At 31.3% G+C, this 22,103-nt stretch overlaps 1 protein-coding gene and 1 long non-coding RNA gene across 5 annotated transcripts in view; both read right to left on the reverse strand.

The window, feature by feature from the left end:
* Positions 1 to 22,103, reverse strand: part of LOC105332272 (receptor-type tyrosine-protein phosphatase epsilon) — a 106,345-nt gene that overhangs the window by 49,189 nt on the left and 35,053 nt on the right. For 2 of the 4 annotated variants that reach the window (XM_066082354.1, XM_066082367.1), the window contains exons 18-25: positions 21,643 to 21,791; positions 20,193 to 20,328; positions 18,832 to 18,990; positions 18,595 to 18,688; positions 18,366 to 18,436; positions 17,979 to 18,113; positions 17,739 to 17,861; positions 17,398 to 17,546 (exon numbers count right to left, since the gene is read on the reverse strand). In XM_066082354.1, coding sequence (XP_065938426.1) covers positions 17,398 to 17,546; positions 17,739 to 17,861; positions 17,979 to 18,113; positions 18,366 to 18,436; positions 18,595 to 18,688; positions 18,832 to 18,990; positions 20,193 to 20,328; positions 21,643 to 21,791 — 1,016 coding nt within the window. Of the gene's footprint in view, positions 1 to 15,060; positions 16,202 to 16,496; positions 16,633 to 17,397; positions 17,547 to 17,738; positions 17,862 to 17,978; positions 18,114 to 18,365; positions 18,437 to 18,594; positions 18,689 to 18,831; positions 18,991 to 20,192; positions 20,329 to 21,642; positions 21,792 to 22,103 lie in introns of those variants that run through there. The other 2 variants (XM_066082359.1, XM_066082373.1) reach the window with 2 other exon arrangements.
* On the reverse strand, positions 7,257 to 9,459 carry LOC117683875 (uncharacterized). Its single transcript, XR_010713246.1, has 3 exons — positions 9,119 to 9,459; positions 8,165 to 8,215; positions 7,257 to 7,563 (listed from the first exon to the last, which is right to left on the reverse strand). It is a non-coding gene; the product is annotated as an uncharacterized lncRNA (long non-coding RNA).

Below are 22,103 nucleotides of genomic sequence, written 5' to 3' on the forward strand. Positions count from 1 at the left end.
AAAAATCAAATAATTTTTATGAAATATTTTTAAAAGAATAACGACAATATCAATACATGTGTAACGATATTTGTTACCCTAACACTTTAAAGTCTATCTCATATTTAAGAAAAATAAGATAAATAGAACTGTGATTAAAGGGCTAACACATAATCAAACGAGATTATATTCTCCTTAGTGGGATGTATTTGCATTCTAAGTAAAGTCATACTTTACAACTTAAACCCATTAATTACCTAATAGCTTGTCTACTTGTGTCAAATAAGGGTCCGTGCTGCCGTGAAATTCAATACTGGTCTATTTTTGAAAATGTCATTAAATTAAAAAAAATCATAGAAGGTAGTGTACCTTGTATTATTACTTCACAAAATTCCGTAAAAACATTTTGCAGTTCATATCCGTGTGGGTAGATAACTCCATCAAGTCGTTCGTTGTAAAAGATGACGTATCGTCCATGTTCTATACAAACTGTTGAAAAGTTCAGGGGCGGTAAGTGTGGGACGTCTTTGTAACAGAGAGTAGACCCTAATAAGTCACCAGTTTTTGATACATACAGAGAAAATCCAGCAAAACGGCCACGTTGTCTATTCTCTATAAAATATTTTATTAAAGGATATAATAACTTTAATGATGACATGCGTATAGTGTTTTGAGTGTTGTTAAATGTTTTAACTTACTAATAAAGTTTTTCTGGTGATTTATATTTTTTAGAAGAAAAACATGTTCAGACGCTACAATGTAACAGTTTCTTCCATTACAATTGCACGCTGTAATTTAACATTGAATGCATCTGATATAACTTTCTTTCACGCCATTGTGATAGCTCTTTGAGAAAACGGTAAATATTCTTGTTCAGATTACATGTATGTTAACTTTCATCTGTTTAGTTTATTCTAACTTTCTATGTTTCAAAAAGTGTATCACTGATATTTGTTTTCAGAAGTATTGCATATATCCGATTTGGATAACTGTAGGACTTATTGTAAAGCTAAATGGTGTGTACTTGCATTTATACCAAATATACTAGTTAAATCTAAATATAGTCAGAGGAATGACTTAAAAACATATCCAGTCCCCTGGAGAATATGGCGATGAAACTTGTTTCTTATAAGCTACAAAAAAACCCAGCCAATTTATTTTTGATTGTGTTAGAGAGTTCAAATGAGATAAAAAATCTAAAAAAGAAGAGGAAGGAAAAAATGCACTATTTTAGGTTAATTAAGATGAACACTGTCACTTTCCACTAAAAAACAGATTTTCTGACACCAAGCCATGTTCATCTAAAACGCTTTATTAGATATTAAAAATTAATACCAAATTCATCATTTTACTAGCACCAGAAAAAAAGATACAAGGCAAAATCTTGAACACACAATGTAAAATCAGAAATTTATTCCATTAGTGATATCCATTAAAATTAGCATGTAATAAATCAATATATTTTTTATACGCTACGAGATTGTATCTTCAAATATGATGTGAAATTGCATCATGTGATTTGTTATTATAAAATCAATGTACTAATAATGTTCAATACCACAATATATTATAGGATATTGTATTATATGAAACGATAATGCATTATGTGACACCACAATGTATGATGATAAAAACAATATTGTTATATCTAAAATAATACAATATTGTATCATGTAATAGTGTATCATGTGTATTGTATTATTTGATTTTCATGTAATTGTGTTTTGTTGTTCATGTCCATGCCTAAAACGTAGTCAGGGTTTGATACACAGGACACGAAACGGACACTCGTGCACTCTTTTTGAAACTCTAACTACTTTTTACTCATAGCACATGCAAAACAAATTACTATTGTTATTATTATGCTGACTGTTGTATACTATTGTGCATTGCTATTAGTAGTTGTGAAGTTTGATTGTTGTCTAGTCCCTAAAAAATAATCATCGGAAAAGCAAGTGATTGTCCTCATGAATTAATTTATTGATTTGATTATTTACTTTAAATCGACAAGCTTTTATGTTTTCTCCAAGAAAATAGACACGTTTGACCTTACCAAGAAAACTAGAGTTGTTAAGCAGACAAAATCTAAATGAGTTCTTTCGGTCCATCATTTTTCAAGCGTCAATGAAAAAAGCGTTATCAAAATTCTTATGTACAATTTCTTAGTAAAATGTCCAAATAATAACTTCAAAATTTTATTATAAAAATTAATTTGTCACTCTCGTCAATAATTAGGCATTCCGGGACAAGTTTTTAATTTCAATTGCTTGATATCAATTGTATGCGTATACATTTTAATGCAATCTTGATTGTACTCATCGTTTCGTTCCATGTTCCATGGTCGATAGAACGACCTTATCAGTGAATAAAATGTTTCCCTTAGTCGAATACTGATTGACGTTTTTCATTTTTTATTATCTAACCGCATAAATTAGACCCCTGATTAGATGAACCTTAATCCATTAAACATTTTACGATTAAATTCAATGATTATTGCCTTTAAACACAACATTTAAAGGTTTAAACGCAATAGTTAGTTTGATTTATTTTCTCTATGTAAACAACCAAACCCCGTCGTGGTACTAGCCTTACATCAGCAACAATGACTTCATCAGTTTCAATCTACACAACAAGAGGATGCTTATTAAGTATTTCTTGCGCAATTATTATTTAAATTTGCCAACGTGTTTTTAGTAATTCAAAATTTCTCTCTTAAAAAAAGGCGTGGCCATTTATTTTAACTGATTTCAATTCCCTTTTTTCAAGAATGCTTTTTGTTATTTTTTGTTGAAATTGACCAACTGGTTCTGTTACAAATGTCACAATAAAAAAGGCTTACAGACAGACAGACAGACAGACAGACAGACATGTACCCCCGCACAAAACGAAGCGAACTTATTTTTGAATCCATTAAAAACTCATTCCGTTGCGTTTGTAACTGTCTTAGTTGACAAATTATTAGAGTTTTGTAGATATGCATGAAAGCAAATTGATTTGAATTTATTCTAAAAATCATACTCAATAAAATATTTAGACTATATTAAACACTTACCAAGACCGTCGTAATTTTTAAAGATAATGTTGATGCTGTAAATGCTGTACACACCACCCAAATCCACTTTCCACCACACTGTCTTTTCATCAGCGTTACGTCCTATGTCTGTTGTCCTTATACATGTTAGTGTATTTCTATCCACGGCATTGCCTGCGCCATACAGCGTCTCACTACCAGGGGGAGTCGTTGATTGGGTGGCAAATTTATGGTAAGATAAATCATCTTAAAAAAAAATTAAAGAATACAGCTATTACGTTTTTATGTGAGAAAAACAGTTAGTAAAAACATGTAATATCATTTTGAAGAAAAAAAAATCAAGCAAAAAGAGCTCAAGTTGAATTTTAAGACTGCAATATTAAAATATAGGTACATGCAAATAAGTACAACGGAAACCATTTCCTAAAGCAAAAGTAATTTATAAGCGATAAAATAAAATAATTTGTGAGTTTAACGTTGTAATTCATGTTTAATCGAAAAAACATTTGCGTTTAATTGCAAAATTTATAAAACTGTAAATTGATTAAATTTTATTCAGACCTAAATAATAGGTTCGTATAGTTACGACATTCTTACATTTTGCTTCAATCATCCATCAATCTGTCTATCGTATGTGATGTTTGACATTTCTTTTCTTTTCTTATTGTGCCCACTCCTTTATTTCTAATTGCATTCGATATTGTTTCCTCAGACCGAAATTAAATCATCAAATGAAATCAATCCATTCACACATGAATAATCATACGCATTCATAAACTTTTGTACAAAATGTTTTAAAACATTATTAAGTTAAGTGACAGCACAAAAATGTAGTTCCAACTTAAGGTGCCTCACTACACCCTGAAATAGCTTTTCAAATCAGCAGAAAATTACTTGATTATGATAGATTGCATGATGGATAATAAGTACATGTGTCAAATAGGCGAACAAATGTGCAATTTTAGATAAAAAATGATATTTTCAAAATGTTCACTCAGTAAACATGAACAAAAGGCACAGGCGGATTCGAACTCATGACCTGTGGTTCACAAGCCTAATACTTTAACCACTGAGCTATTACGATATTCATCTCAATCGATTGATACAAACAGTTTAACAACACATTTAAATCGCCATCTTGTGACGTGGTGTTTTAAAAAGTATAAGTCTCGGTGTAGTGAATACCTTAAAAGAGAACTTGGAATGCATATTATGCACTCTGGTCATTTTAGTTTACATCTGATATATTTTAACACCACATGGTACTCTTTATCTCAGAAATAATCTATATACTTCGGGTTTGCAATTTAATGTTGCTAAGCGGCGAAATACACTGTTTACACTTGTAGCCTAGATCATCTCATTGTCAAGCTGAAAGTATATTGACAAAATATTGCACGAGTTTTTTAAGGAGCATAATTTTGCAACAGTTAATTTTAGTTAGGATGTTAAATATTTGAACCTCGAACCATTTTTTCAATCGACGATATCAATAAAAATATGTATAAAAGTGTCCATAAACTCGGTCAATTCATTAATAATAATTCAATGTGTCTTATTACACCCGCACTTTCTAAAGAAAGTTCGGGTATATTGTTGTTACCCTGTTCCGTCCGTCCGTCCGTCTGTCACGTTTTACTTTCTCAAACTGCTCTAACATCTAATAAACCAGCAAAATGAACTCTTGGAGTTTGATTTGGGGTATCATGTTGTTTTGTAAAAAGGTTTCAAAAATTCTCTGTTAGTCCTGGGGGTCAAATAATTGGTAAAAAATGATGTTTTTTTCACAAAAAACCTTCTTCCTCGAACTCCTCATACATTTTCAACAGTAGACAAATCATCTTTTGGAATATGTTTTAGGGCATCGTATAGATGCGCAATAAGGTTTCGGAATTTTCAATTTTGTCCTGGGGGTCATTAAATGGCTGAAAATTGACGTTTTTGTTTTTTGTTTTTTGTTTTTTAACAAAAAACTGGTTTCAAAAACGTCATTTTTTTGGCAGTAGCCAAATAATCTTCTAGAATATGATTGGGGGTGTCATATTGAGATGTGATCATGTTCCAGAATTTTTTTTATTAAGGGGATCAGTGGGCAACAAAAAATGATGTTTTTTGCGAAAAAAGTATGGTTCCCAGAACTCCTCTTACAACTTTTGGAGTAGCTACGTCATCTCTTGGGATATAATTGCGGCTGTCCTATAGATGTGCAATAAAGTTTTAAAAATTTAAATTTCATCCAGGGAGTCAATTAGTAGCAGAAAAATGACGTTTATCACTAAAAAAAAAACATAGATCTAAGAGCTCCTCTTATGATTTAATGGATAGACACATCATATCTTGGGATATGATAGGGACTCTTCTATAGATGTGCAGTAAGGTTTTAAAAATTTAAATTTCATCCAGGGACTCAAAAAGTACCAGAAAATTGACGTTTATCACTTAAAAAAAAACATAGATCCTAGACTCCTTTTATGATTTAATGGATAGACACATCATGTCTTGGGATATGATAGGAACTGTTCCATAGATGTGCATTGCGGTTTTGAAAAATTAAATTTAACCCTGAGGCCCATTACCTACATACCTGTTGATGCCCTTTAAGGATCAAGAATGTATATGGTTACGCAGGACAGTTAAGGCAACATTTTGCTTTTAAACAGCAGAAAAAGGAGGTCGTTTTGCTTTTGTCTATTCATTTCTGCATAATGAATAGTTCTAAACTATTTTGGGTGTTATTGTAAAGATATGGGTCTCCTTTACTTGACCATGTCTAAATTTGTCAGTCACGTGACTTTTTAGGGTCACGTGGGCGTCTTTTAGACAAAAATCGTCAATGCTAAAATGAGACAAAAAGTTCAAGGGCAAGGCAAAGAAATTTAAGAGTAAGTAATATGGCAACATATTCAAAATTATCCATACATCATAGAAATCAATGCTCATTCAGTTGTAAAGTTTACTAGTTATGACAATTTCTTTAAAAACTGGCTACTTGTTCCTAAAATAGTGCATTTTTGTATATTTTCATTGCAATTACAAAGTAAACCTTCATCTCTCAACAACTGAGCATCAGTTTTTATAAAGAACTCGTAAAAGGGAAGAAAATCATACCAAGTTTAATAATATCTATAGCCGTCTTGCACTTGAACTTTTGCATTTAATTTCTCAATCTAGAAGTCCTCTCAAATCAATACACATTTCAAACACACAAGTGATCCCAAAAGGGGAGGTAACTCTTTGAGCGATAACTCTTTTGATATAGGCGCGATGTCATTTTATCACATAATCCGAATTAATTTTAGGATATGTTTCAACAGTACATTATGTAAATGGTTATTTAAACATAGTGCTTCTGTTTTATTTATTTCAAAAGAGAAAAGATGGCTACGATGAATCGTCCGCATTTCCTCTGTTGTATCATGGATGTAAACAAAAAACCGTTGTGTATCAGTTCTCTTGGTTAACCGCATTCGCGGAGTTATTGGTTTCTTAATATTTTGTCAGTAATGGGAGAAAAATATATAAGAGCTAATTGTACACAATTATTTGAGGGATTAGATGTCAACAGAGACAAATGAAGCCTCTGATATTAATAAACTAACTAAATTGTTCTCATAATATATATTAAAAAATAAGATATGGAGTATTTTTTTTCATTATTTATGTGCAGCCTTTGCCCAATGACTGCATATTCTATAGCACTGCTTGGGTCTGTTATTCTGGGGAGGGGGTTCAAAGGGGTAACTTTATTCTGTTTGCCAGGGGCCAGGTACCATGGTGTTTTACTATGTAAATTGTGAATTAAATTAGAATTTGCCACGGGGACTATACAGGTAGATCTGCCCATGTATGAGGCCTTTTCCCATCCCCCATAAGCAATCAACAGTATTCATCTTTGTATTGCACATGTTTCACTTGTAATTTAAACACTCATTAAAATTGACTTTTATTTTTTTTCAACACATGCAGAATGATTAAGATTAAGGAGAGGGGGAGGGTTAGCATATCTATTCATTCACAAAATAAATTCTAAGCGCTCATTTCTCATTACCGAGAAAGGAAAGAGAGTGTGTAAATCCTACAACAAGGCAATCAAAAGCCATTTTTGGTTCACATCAATATATTGAATTTAAATGAGTCTGAATTCTCCTATGTGAGAGACTCTCTCTCCCGCCCATTTACATACCATCCCCTTTCCACTTCTCAAACAAAATTATATATATATATATATAAACAATTATATTTGGTTCATTTGTTTTATTAATTCAAGAAGATATTAAAAGGGACTTTCTGAAAAAAAATTCTGTGACAACATTTAAACCTGACATATGCATGCAAACTCAAAATTGCAATTTCTTTTTATGATGTCAATGTGTTTATTGTATGACTTCTTAGTTCTGGTCCTCTTCTCTCTTCAAAAACACAGTCTTCCTGTTTCTAAAGTTCAGGTTTTTCTTTCCATCATTTCATCTTGTATATGACACCAGGATAAGGGTGCGGGTAAATGATCACCAATAAGAACATCATTGTAAATCTCAAGATAAAGCAGGTACCAGCTAAAATGAAAATTATATATATTTCAGTAAGTTTAACTTGTTATCAAAATGGCTGAAAGACTGAAATGGAGGATTTTCTACAATTTGATATTCAATGGAATTTATTTATCTTAATAAACATTTCATTATGTTTAGATGTGCATTTAATTTTGCACAAATTCAAATACAGCTTTTCAGTTTGATCGATTTGAAATTATTCGCATCCTCACCCCTGATATGTGCATGATATTAGTTTAATTGCACCCCTTTATTTTACCCGGCCTGACCTTAAAAATGCACACACCTCTCTCTCTCTTTCTCTCTCTCTCTCTCTCTCTCTCTCTCTCTCTCACACAACTGATTTGATTGATTGATATTATATAATGCTGGTGCAGTCAGTGTGAATTAAAAAATACCATGTATTGTTGATTTGTTGATGAACAATATTCAAAATTGTAGATTTATAAATAACATAGGTTTATATCAATCATTTTAAAACATTAAATGAAACCATTCATACTTGAACATACTTTTTCTAATTGAATTGTCTCATAGAATAATCAGATTGGTCATTATTTCAATGATAAATTATTGAACTTATACATGAATGTTATTTACTTACATTTTCTTCCAGCCTTTTTTTTCAAATCAGTGTGACACTTTTCAAATTACTCTGCAAATAACAAAATATAATTATGAGAAGTCATACAATTTAATTCACATGCATATAAGGACATGTCAACAGTAATTTGAACATTTTTGTGAAAGGTCTACCTAATATATTATGCATGGATGGGTAAAATGACCAACACTTCAAATTTTATTTGAAAGTTACATATGCACATTCTACACAAACAATACCATATATGACCATAAATGTAGATTCCTCATTTAGAGAAAATCAGATGGAGACATGCAGTCATTTGTTTATTATTATTTGGGTTTTTTTATTACCAATAGTACAGCATCATAAGTATGAACCCAGGTGATTTCAAGATTTCAAACAGTGTTATGGACGTAGTAACATACTGAGTTCTAAAAACAAACTATAGTAATAATTAAGAATTAATGTGCATAAACATCTTAATATATCAACTGGATGAATGTGTAAACAATATAAATGAACTGTCATGGAAGAACTTTGAACACAGTAGAAAGGTGTTATTGATCAGCTGTTCATCAATTTCCAGAAAATGAAATCAGCATCTTTTAGCCTCCACTGTACTGATTTTCAGAAAATCAAATCATCTGTTTTCACACAGTCGTTGTATTGTTTACTTACAAATTGAAATAAAAACAAACAGCTGTGTAAAGCTAAATATTGTCAGTACAGGTACTATGAACTGATTCGTGTCGATTGGTGAAAATGATCAACAATTTAACGGACTGGCAATAAAGCTACATGTACAATGTACATTGTATAGGCCTAAATGTAAACAATGCAGTCTCTCCTCATGTTTTGAACAAAACAACACATTAAGTCGATCAGAAATGCATCAAAAGTATAAAATCACAATAAAATAGTTATTGAGCTATCTGGTATATTACAAATACACTGTATATCTAATCTACATACCTGATAAATCATCAAAAGATCGCCATCATCGGGAATACCAGCTACACGTGTTTACATCGTCTGACGAGCACTTTCGGGACGCAGATTCACACCCATACGACAGATGCGTTATGGAAATTCTTCGTATATTCTGATTGTTGTAAACTTATAAAAACACACATGAGTGATTCGTAGTTATATTTTGCTTATGAAGTATTAAATCAGCCGTATTTTATGCTTAAACTGCTGTTTTCGGTATATATTCTATATATGGTAATACAGAGGCGGGGCGTATATTATGACGTCATAACTCATTATCCCTTCATTAGCATATCAAAACGATGTGTTGCCTTATCTGTCCTGCGTAAGGGGTGGGGATCTCCACCGTTTTCGAGATATTCGTGCACTTCCTGTTAGAGGGTCATGACCACCCCCGGGGCCCATGACCTACATACCGTTTGATGCCCCTTGACACAAGGAACAAGAATATATATGGTTTAAGGGTGAATATCTCAACTGTTTTGAAAATATTAAGGGACTTGCTGTTTGAGGGGGTCAGGACCATCCACAGGGCCCTGCCCTACATAACATTTGATGCCCCTTGACATCAGAAACATGAATATATATGGTTAAGGGGTAATGATTATAACAGTTTCTGAGATATATGGTAATTTCAAATTCCTGGGGGGTGGAGATGACCCCGGGGGTCAGATCTAATAAACCCTATATATTGCCTGTAACAGTCAATATATGATTATGAAAACCCTATATTATTATCTTTGTCCGTTTTCAAGTTACCATTTACAATAGAGTCATAGAGTCTACGATTCGTCCTACAAAGTTCAATGTTAGACTCTACACCCTTTTGACCCCCCCCCCCCCGACCGAAAAGTGGTTGTCGAAACCAAAATGAGAAAAATCAAACCAGGGTGCACAACTAGATATGCAGGCCTATCATTTCCTAGAGTTTTGTACAATTCTGTTCTGCCATCTCTGAAAAATAAGTTCGGAGCGGGAAAGAAGAAAAAGAAGAAGACGAAGAATAATGAAACATGTTTTAAGAACCATACAAAAACAATAAGTCTTAATAATAAAGATTAAATAGAGATAGGATCATCAAACATCAATAATTTAAAGATAATTGACAATTTCTGATTCTAAGAGGGTCAGGATGACCCCTTAGGGTCATGACTTACATGCCATAATGATCTGATGCGCCATGACCTAAGGAGGAAAAATATCTTTGGATTAAGGTGGGGATCTCAATGGTTTTTATGATATTTGATAATTTCAGGAAGAGCACTTGGGATCATGACCTACATACCATTTGAAATGCCTTGAACAAAAAAACAATAATATAATATGTACATGATATACATGTATGATTCAATTTAAGAACCCAGATATAGATCAATCATCTATGAATTGAAATACTTCCTATGTATACATGTATTACTTTGTTTTTTATTCTATACTATTCATGTTCATGACTGTAGTATGGCTTAGTCTTATTTTAATTACATTAAAAAATTGTCAAATATCTGACTTGGAACCCCAACCCCCAAACAAACTCAAATATAAACTGTTTCCCTTCCCCCCTTAATTGTCTAATTCTAATGATCTATTAAAATCAAAATATAATTTGGGTGTCTAAAAACTTTTGAAAACTGGTGAAAAATGTTATTCTTAAAAAAATTACATTACACCTTCCGTAATTGACAAATGATCTATTGAGATATGATCAGAGGTCATTTTTCTACCTTGGGATCAATAACTAATTAATAACAATAAATGATTCAAATTATAAATGTTTTTACTCCACATAACCCCCCCCCCCCCCCCAATCTAACCTGGTTCTAAAAATTCAGTCTTCTTAATACATTCTTACATGTGTGCAGTAGCAACTTTTAAATCATTTCTTGATTGCTTTTTCTCTCCTGATGCACATTAACACTTTGGAAATTGCTTAATTAAATTTTTAAGATTAATAAAGAAAATGTTATTTGCATGTGTATTCGCCTATTTGGGGCAATTGTAATTAAAGTCTCCTAGGAATTACCCATATGGATCAAACACTTTTGTAACATATGAATAAGATAAAATACTTTATTATTTCTAGTTCTAGAATGTCAGGGTGTCTCCAAGGGGGCATACTATATATACAATTTTACGCGCAATGACACAAAGAGCAAGAATAAATTAAATGGTTTAGGGATGAGGATCTCAGATCTCAGAATTAAGTTAACAAAATATACAGTGTATCATCATTTCCTATGTTATAAAGGCAAGGGGGGGGGGGGGGGGTTAAAGACAGCACCTGGGGGTCATTAATGTTCTTTACACCATTTGATGCATCATAATGGCATTAGCAGATATTTTGTATTTTCCTCATCGCTTCATGACCAGAACAGTCACATAAGGTCAAGACCTACATTGTATTTGATGCATTATAATACATTAAGAAAGAAATACTCCTTCCTTCCTATTATAACTCATATAAAATTGAGAAGTGTCTAGTACACTTACTTACATGTAATGCACAAATTTAATAAGAAATTGTTTATACAGGGTCAATATGGGGTCAACTCAATAGTGCAAGTCTGACAAATGAAAAAAATAACTTTTGCAATTAAAATGACAGAACTTTACAAATGCGATAGGATAGGTAACGATGATAAGCTTATTTAAATATTAAAAGATGATGATACAGTATGCATCTAATATGCAAGCATTTTTATATATTGCTGATTCTTTAAAATTGTTGAAACTGTGTCCTCTGGACAATTATTGGGCCTCACAAGGGGTTCAGAGTTCTATGTAGGTTTATATCCTGTATATAAAAATTGTTAAGGGTCTTTTTGAGAACTGCAATGCTGAATGTGATATGATTCAGGGTTTGATGGAGGTTTATAACATGTATACAAACAATTGTTAAGGGTGGTTTTGATAACTGCAATGCTGAATGTATTATGACTATAAAATCATCCTGTTAGAAAAGGGACTTGATTATAAATATAAGAAGGTGAGCTATGTGGCCCGTGTGCCTCTTGTTGGATCATGCAAACTATTATGCAACAGCCAGTTTGCGAGGTTTCTAACCTTTTCAAACTCTGCCTATTCGATCAAGAGTCTATGTGGAGCAGAACGGATCAGAAAAGTTTTGACTTGGGAAGATGGATTCCATTGCATTTATCAAATTGAGAACAAAAAATATACACAAAAAATTGTGAAAATGTAAAGTATATTGCGTGAAATTAAAAAAAAATTATTCATTGCGTTTAATCACAAAAAAACTATTGTTTTCATTTTGCAGAAATTAAACATCATAATAGATTTGTGTTTAAACGCAAAATTGTTTGCGTTAAATCGCCATCGTCTGCGTTTAAAAAATATATTGCAAATAAACACAACAAATTGCGTTACAATGCCACAACTGTTGCGTTTAAAAACGGCAACGTTTGCGTTTAACGCAATAGATTTAATTTTTCATCGAGCAGACCCGAATAAGCTTCCGTAAAATACCTACTTTAACAAAAATAAATTTAAATCTTCTTTAAACAGAACTCAAACTCAAATGATGCAAATTTCACCTGCGTACAGTGTAAAAATAATTTTTAGTAATGGTCCTTACCATATGCTGCCACAAGAAAACCCGCTAAATATGTTTTAAAGGCAAGAATGTTCATTTTTTTTGTAAATTCCACATTACCCGATTACCCGGAAGTTTAATTTTGTTAGGTGTGGTGCCCGATTTATGAAAAAAATCAAACTTATATTGGAATAAAGAAATAATTCCTTTTGTTTCGCTCTTAGTTTTGACAGTCAATGCTTAATATTAAAAATATTTGATTCTTCCGGGGTTACAGTCCGTAGATCAAGTGGTAAGGTATTGCCAGTGGTTTTATTTATAATGTATTATCACTGTGTATTAATATTCGTATTCACCATATGTACTTATTTTTTTAATCTTTTACAATTAAATGTGTTATACTCGTTAGTAAACTTTGAGACCTGTGTATTGTCATTGTTCATATTTAACCAAAAATAAAGTTTTTGCTGTTAATCTTCTTAATTGTATATTACAGAATTTTGTTTGTAGTCATACGAAAATATACCTAATGCATTTAGATTTAGAGATTTAGCATTAAGCTCGTAAAGCGATTGTTAAAACACATTTCCACAACGTTCACTTACGTCAAAGTATGTTTGTGAAAAACAGACATTATCTATCATCGTCTACAAAAACAATCACAAACATACTACAAATTTTGTTGGGCATGATAGTGAAATGAACTAAATTAATTCTTATGATATAATTTTTCATATTTCATAATTTTATTATTTATGCCATATCTTCCTTACGAACAGCCAGCATTTTAATGTAAGGTTTTGAACAGTAAATGATAACGAATCAAAATGTAAACAGATTCATTTAAGGTAAGGTTTGCGGTTACAGGGAGATAACTCACACATTTTCATTGTGACGTAACACCAACTACCGTTTATTTCAGTTATGACGTCAAATTTATATGACGTCATAATTGATTTCAGTTTTTTCTTTCGCGGGTTTTTTTTTTTAGTTCAATGAAAAAATAAAAGGACACAAGCATTTTATCAATTTCCACGAAAACGAAATCCGCATCATATGGTTTTGAATAGTGTTTTAGAAACATCAGATTACACATACTCTAAGATACACTTTTCCTAAAATCGGTGGACTTGGATAGGTTCCATATAAGATGTTTTCTTTTACATAATAGTAGTCCAAAATTAAGACTTTTGTTGTATTTTATTCTATTTTTAGATAGTTCATTAGAAATTAATAAAAGTGAATCATGATATTAATAGTGATATTATTTTCGAACAATTTAAGCATAAATAACCCCCATAATAGTCGCATATAAAATGTACATATTTTCACGAAAATGTTTACATTTCATCAAAATGAAAATTGGAAATCATGAACTTTGACCTTTTGTAATTATAAAACGGGACGGGCAAAATATCTTTTGAATTTCATGAGAAAAAAAACTTTAGTATAGTGAATAAAATGGTATGTAACTTTGGTACAACCTCTAAAAAATGCAAGCCGCAAACCTTACCTTAAATGTTTAGCAACTGACACACATTGCAAATTGTGCAAAACTAGATAAAGTTTATTGAATTTGAAATCAACAGTAAAAATGCAAATAAAACGTGCCAACAATTTATATGCGTTATGTTAAATCAATTTAAATGTTGTTCTTTAACTCATTGCTCACTTTTGACTCAAAGTAAACCATGTGACGAGCTGCTCAGAACAGAAACAAAATGATTCTACAATTAAGTTTTTTATCTTGGAACTTTCCGTTCATCCTTGTTGATTTTATTACTTTAGATTCTTTAATATCTTTTTTGAATTAATTAAAAAATTCTTAGATGATTGTTTTGAAATAAACTAGTTCATACGTTTATGTGCAGTGTTTTGTTTTTGTTTGGATTTTGTTTGTTTTGTTTTGCTGCAAACTTTCTCTATTAGAGAATGTTTTAAGTGAAAAAAATGGGAATGATGAACTGATAAAAAAATTAGTGATAAGGCTTAAATGCAATTTGATAAATAGAAGATCAACAAACAAACAAAATAAACATATGACAAAAATTAGCCTTATCATTCACAAAGCAATAGATCATGCCACGTTACTGAAAAATAAACTATCTATTAAATGAACCAGTCAACTAGTTAATCGATGGTCATTATTTAGCATATACGTATGTACACATAAACATAAACATATAATATGCATGTATATCATACTTTTGGGAAACAATTCATCTTTTGTACGAAAAGAAAAAAAATTACAATGAAATATTTTAATAAGATAAAAACCCAAACGAAATCGAAAGCATCACATGTCGTTGTACAAAGAAAATGACTTCAGTAAAACACTAAAATAATCTGCAAAAAACATCATTTTTGAAAAATGTTGATAGGAATATAAAACCATGATGTTACTAAACAGCATTGTATATCCATGTACATATATCAGACAAGTTTACTAACAAATTTAGAAGTACAGAGATATTAAATAAGGAAGTTCAACTTAAATGTTTCGTGAATTGTTTAAAATGCTAAGGATTGCTTCTTACATTTATGTACTGCTGAAGGACTCTGAAATGCCAACGGTCTAGATGCTGATTACATACTTCCGTTTTCAAAAAGAACCAGAACATTTTATAAGATAATTGGAAAAAATAATTGGTTACCTTTTGTATCTTTTTAATACCTACTTAATCGGATTGATCAGTTTTATAAACAGTAACAATGATTCAAGGTTTGTTTTAACATTTTATAATTATACATAACACAAAACCAGATTACAAATTAGTTCTAAACATGCATAATGTCCAAATTAAAGCACGAGAACAGGAAAAACACATCACAAAAAACACATCACAAATAGTTAGTGGGTAACACATAGTTAAATCAAAAGTTAAACTCAATATCAAAGTAGGAAATGGAAAGAGGTTTCAAAGTTAAAAAATAAATTGCTTTTCTTATAAACAAAACCACAAAATCAATATAAATGCAGACTACAGTTTTAGGATCGAAACATTTACATATACATACAAAAGACAATAAAATTTTCATATCAGCCAAAATAAAAGTGATCGTATTTGTACTAAAAGAAAAGAAAATGTTTTTGTAAAAACTAAAGTTTTCAAAGGTTACAATTGTTTAGTGTTCAATCATGTATCTTCAACAATTAGTTAGTTACACATAGTTAAATCAATAGTTAAACTCAGTATCAAAGTAGGAAATTGAAATTAGTTTTAAAGTAAAATAAAAATTGCTTTTCTTATAAACAAAACCACAAAATCAATATAAATGAGTCTACAGTTTAAGAACGAAACATTTACATATACATGCAAAAGACAATAACATTTTTATATCAGCCAAAAAAAAGTGATCATATTTGTACAAAAAAAGAAAATATTTTTGTAAAAACTAAAGTTTTCAAAGGTTACAATTGTTTTGTGTTCCATTATGTATCTTCAACAATTTCCATATACACAGTCATTCAGGAGATACTCTGCCACGGCGTCATGACAAAGCTGGTATTCCTCCTTTAAAAAAGAAAAACATTCCAATTATTCACCAGATACTGTGATACATGCATACATGTATATTTGACTGTATACAATACGTGCATGTTACTAATGTTGTAAAAATCACCTATGATCAACATTTAACATATATCTTTGCTTTCAACAACGTACAAAATCGTAACAACAGTTAACTTGTTTAAAAGATAACATATTTTAAAGTAATAAGTGTCGGCTATTTTCCATGATTGTTTAACTAAATAGTTAAGAAAAAATAAAAAAACAAAAAAACAAAAACAAAAAAAACCCCGCTTACCACAGTGGACACACACTCTGGTCGACGTATCTGGATCTGACGTACAGCTGTAAAGATGTCCACCTCTCTGTCCACAGAGATCTGTTCTAACACGTTGTACACAACAAAGAATGGACCACAGCGTGTAGCTCCGTCACTTTATTGTAAACAAAATATAAAGCTTTATGTTGATTTGTTCAAAAGAATAATAGCACACCTGTATCCCCTATATGATTGATACTTCCTAAAATGCATGATGTTTTATGTGGATAATATATGAAATTATGTTTGAAAATTTTTATTTAAACTACTTGTTATTTGGTAATATTTACATTTTCAACTGTGATTGCATTACGAATCAACTTTTGAACCACATAGCCCAATATTTTCATGAAAGATGAGCGACACAACATGTGCGTGTATTATAGCATAACGGATAAACGGCATTGGGTACGCTTCGTAGCAATACATAGCATGCGGTACATGAAAAATTGGTAATTTGAAATTTAGTTTTAAAGTGTAGAAATTGAAAATAATAGATATAAGCAATAGAATACCACTGTTTGAATATTATGATGTAATAATTTCCGTCGGTGCGTGAACAAACTTATCAGTACGCCCTTCGAGCTTTATTGGATTTGATCACGCCCCGACCAAAATTATCACCTCATTTTACACAAAGAATGATTCTTTATTCCTTACAAATACTGTATACGCTCATTTACCTTATAATAATGCATTGCGTAAAATAACATCTAATTCTAAGGTCACAATATTATTCTAATACATTTTGATATAAATTGGAAAATCGCTTTTCATTTCTAAATTCTGTTATATGATTGTTTTGTTCTTAATGTAAGTAACAGGGTTTTTTTAGGGAAGTACCCCATTCGATCATAACACTTTAAACGCTCAGTATTACCTCGACAGAACTAGAACCCGTCCCTTTTCGTTCGTCTTTTCAGTTTTGACAGCCTTGATTACATCCAAAAGAATTCTTTTATCAGAAGTTTTCTGTTTTTCTCTCCATTTTGGGCATTCCAAAACAGTTATGTCCATTTGGTTAAACCCCTGAACAAAATAAAAACATAAATGCTTTAGTATGTTTGAATAATAATAATGTACGTTGCTGCACCATTCCTTAAGATATCTAAATTATTTGAATGATCGTATATTTAGTTGTTACTGAAATAAAGTTGTTGTATGAAAGCTGTTATTCCTTTTTTCAATACTTTACTTAAGTTTTCCTTTAAAAATATATACCGTTGGCTGTATATTTAATCTGTTGATTGTGACGTTTGCGGCTTTAGTGGAGGATAGGTTCTTAATGTAGAACATTCCATCAAATTTTGTTTGGCCCTCCGATGATGGATACCATTTGGATGTCTGTAAACAAAATACAGCATGTTCCGAATTTGAGGTTTACAGATATAAAGATCAATAGATATATAGATAATTAATAAGTAGATAAATGATGTTAAACAAAGACAAGATTTCCCATACAGATTCTATGTCCTTGAGTGGACACAAGAAAACGACAACACGGGCGTCAAAGTCCTTGACCAGTCTGAGGAAGTCCTCGGTGTTGTCTAGTAGGGGATGCTGGGCACTGATAAGAGAGTCTTTCTCAAGAAACGACTGTATAAAACATATAAATTGACAAAAATATATTGTATCAGAGTAAAATTCAACTTCATTTGTTTATGACAGACACTTCATTTGACTTGCCTTGCGTAAAAGATGTTTTTTTTTTAATAAGAATTACTATATATTGAATTTGAAAGGAATTTTTGTTTATAGGAAAAATTTAAAAGGTCAACTTAAAATCAACCTCATAATATCAAAATCATTATGTCAAAATCAAACGTGTATATATTTATTCTATTCTACCTGGAGAAGAACTGCGTTGTAGTATGTATTATGACCCTTTATGTAGGACAGATGACACAAGAACTCTTCAACTACGATATACAAAAGTGTAAAAATTATAATTAGTAAAAGTTTGACAAATGAAATTGAATTCATTCTTAGATAAACACTTTTTTGATTGTTTTCACCGATACAAATTCATGTGTAAATATGATATATTTCGTTGACGTATTGGTTTGATATTCCTTACCAGGAAGTACGCTCTCTGTGTAGTTAGCCGATATCTGAGCCCGACCAGATATGTAATCTTGTTGTGTATACTCTTTTCTCAAAGACAGTAACTCCTACAAAATTGCAATATGTTATGCTTATTGATCAACTTGATGTTGAACAAAAGAGTAACAAATGAGTTAGTAATAAACACTATAACAACAACAACAACAAAATCCAAGTGTAAATCTTAATTCCGATGTTCAGGTGTATCTACCTCTAGATCGGAAGAATATAATTTCTTCTGTTCTACATCTCCACAATTGGTATAACAGGAATGTTCTTGGTAGTAACTCAGAAACTTTTCTGTTTTTAAACATTTGGACCTACCACTGAAGGCGTCTCGAAGTGCTAGATATACCAACCTGTACTGGTCCTTAGAGAAAATAAAGTTATAATATAGATGCATGTAGGTATAATAATATATATCAAGAAAATTAAAAAAAAAAATCTAAATGTACTTGTATAACATATCATTACGTGAAACGCTCAACATTTAAAAATAATTTTGTCGAGGTTGTAATTTTGTTCAGGTTGTGTTTTTTAAAACAACATACTTATTATTTCAGAAATGCATTTTAAACCCACTAAAATAAGTATAATGATTGTTTTATGAAGATTTTAAATAATCTAAATGTACTTGTATTAAATATCATTATGTTAAACGGTATACATTTTTAAAAATAAATGTTTGATGAAGTTTGTAAATTCGTTTAGGTTGTGTTTTGTAAAACATGATCCGACGTATTGGGCGAAATATTTGTCACGAGGAAAACATGCTGATCAAGGAAGAGACTCGTGAAAAAACCTTAAAGGAAGATTTGTTTTTAATAACTTTATATAAACAAAGACAATAGAGTGCTTTGAAAGAGTGAAAATTATTTCCTCTAAGTCAAATGTCATTTCCTTGATTTCAAATAAGATTTATTATACTAAATTTTCTTCCAATCAAGATGTTAAATTTCAATACGAAACCTTGATTACATAACATGCTTTATTTTTTTAAGGAAACTAACATTCTGTAAACAATCAGCAAATTAAATAAAACCTGGATTGAGGATATTATTTAGAAGGAAATCATAACCTGCCTGCTTTTTTTCTTCAATATCAAATTGAAAAAAAAAGGTTGTAGAGAAAATGTATCAAAATGATATTTAGGTTTATTTTTTTTCAATGCCATTAACGACCATAAATAATAATGTTTTTAATTCCTTCTCAATTTTAACATAAATGCACAGTAATAGAAGCGAAATTTACTTATGGCGGTTATTAATGGCGAATCGTACGCGCATGATTTACGCGCATGTAACAATTCGCTGTGTTACCCGTTGCTAAATGTGTTGCTAACGCTGAGGGTAATATAACGGATTATCAACTGCGTCTTAACCAATCAGACTTCAGCATTTAACATGAAAGTATAAAAAAAAACAGATTATAAACTGCGTTTGAACCAAACAGAATTCGATATTTAACTTGAAAGTATAATAAAAAACACTTGTTGTTTGTTGGTGTGTTACCTTAAAGTGAGGTAAAACTGTAAAATGTTTGTATATATTTTAATTAATAAAAGCACCCTACATCTCCCTGAATCATGTTCATTCTGTCCTTCCGCATTGTTCTGACGTACATCGGTACATTGATTTTACCAGTTCTTTCCCCTTCTCGGTAGAGGGCGTCTAAGGCAATGTACGTTCCGGTCCTACCAACTCCTGCACTAAAATCAGATCAAACAATGACTATTTTTTAAGATTTTTTTTCTTGTAAACTTAACTTTTCAGTTTCTTGAAAACTCTACAACATTGATTGGTGATGGAACTCAAATTTTGATAAGAACATTTGGTTGATAATAAAACAACCAAAACCTTTAACATGAACATTTTGACACAACATACGCAGTATTTCGTATAAAAATATTTGTCAGCTTTAAGTGTCTGAAATTTGTATAAGACTTTATCAATCCTATTAGTCGTTGTTAACTATGAAATATGTGCTCAATCACTGTAAGATGTATCATACCACCCCAACCCATCACCCACCCCAAGAAAAAAAAATCAGTGGTCGTTAGGTATATGTATTATTGTCTTCAATGATGGGCAAATTTAATTTGACCAGTAAAATGTTAATAAAAATGCTAAGTATTTCGGTTTGTCTCTTAGAAGAGGATATTATTTTTTATTTTAAAGGTGGTGGTAATTATTGTGATCGACTTCGGCCGATCACTGTTGTGGCCATATGAGGCATCCGGCAAATGCTTCCACGTGCGCACACATTCCGCTTGCATAAGTAGTTCTTATAAAAACTTAAAATTTGGTTTAGTATTTATATAACATTTTACTCAGTTTTATTTAAAATCGTTAACCTTTAGAGATGCAAACATACATAAAATACAGTTCGACCTGTTAATTCAAGAATGCACTTTTTGTCTTACGCGTAAGAATTTCGATCGAAAGATTCATTCAGTAATTCAGTTGACCTCGATGAACTGACCTCAATCATAAGAAGATGCTCCATGAACTGATCTCGATCTATTGATGTTGCATAATAGTAGCTAGGATGACGACTTGATTTATAAACAAGGTTACGTTATAATACGACCTCAATAGCAAGTTATGATGGCTTTCAATGTTTTTCAGTCGCATTAAATTGTTTTAATACAACTCTTTCTTTGTATACGTGTTAATGCTCTTTAAAGAGCCCTACTCAGTATTCTGAAGTAGAATTAAGAAGATACTATAACATTTAATTATTACGTTAAAAATGTAAAACTAGACAAGGAGTTTACGAACGGCTTTCCCCAAATTTATTTCAAAATCTTTGCTGACGGTTTATAATGATGAAATTATGGTTTACATGCAGATTCAAATTTTTCCAATTTTGTAAAATTACAATACTTTTTTAATTATTTTACATCAAACTGATCATGTTGATTGCTTCTAGCTATCAATATATCATTATTGCCGATCAATCCTTTAAAAGGAATACTTGTTTTTATCTCATGTTGAGACGCATGAATCCCCCACATTGTTACCTGCAGTGTACCACTGTGTACTTCCCAGCAGAGTTAGCGGTAGCTCTGATCACGTGACGATGGAACACAACCAAACTTAGAGGATCAGCGACTCCATGGTCTGACCAAGTGGTGTAGTGGAACATCGTCACGTGACGGTCTGTTCTGGTCTACAAAGATAAGTTATGCCCAAATTATAAAGTATTCAAATAATTCGTGTTTTGGTATATTTTACCTCCACCCCCCCCCCTATATTTAGATGTTTTAAAAGAACACAATCGATACTATTTTTTATATAGGTTTACTCTGTATATTTGCATATACATCCATCAACTTGTTAAAGCTGCTTGGTCCGATTTGACATCAAACTTTGTGACCACATTTAAACAATGTTATGATAAGTATGTGTATAAAAAAAGACACTGCAGAAGGTTTCACAGTCAATTAAGCCATTAATGATGTACACAAATTTGTTTTAAAAA

This window comes from Magallana gigas, chromosome 1, assembly GCF_963853765.1.
Source record: "Magallana gigas chromosome 1, xbMagGiga1.1, whole genome shotgun sequence".
Classification (NCBI taxonomy): Eukaryota; Metazoa; Mollusca; class Bivalvia; order Ostreida; family Ostreidae; genus Magallana; species Magallana gigas.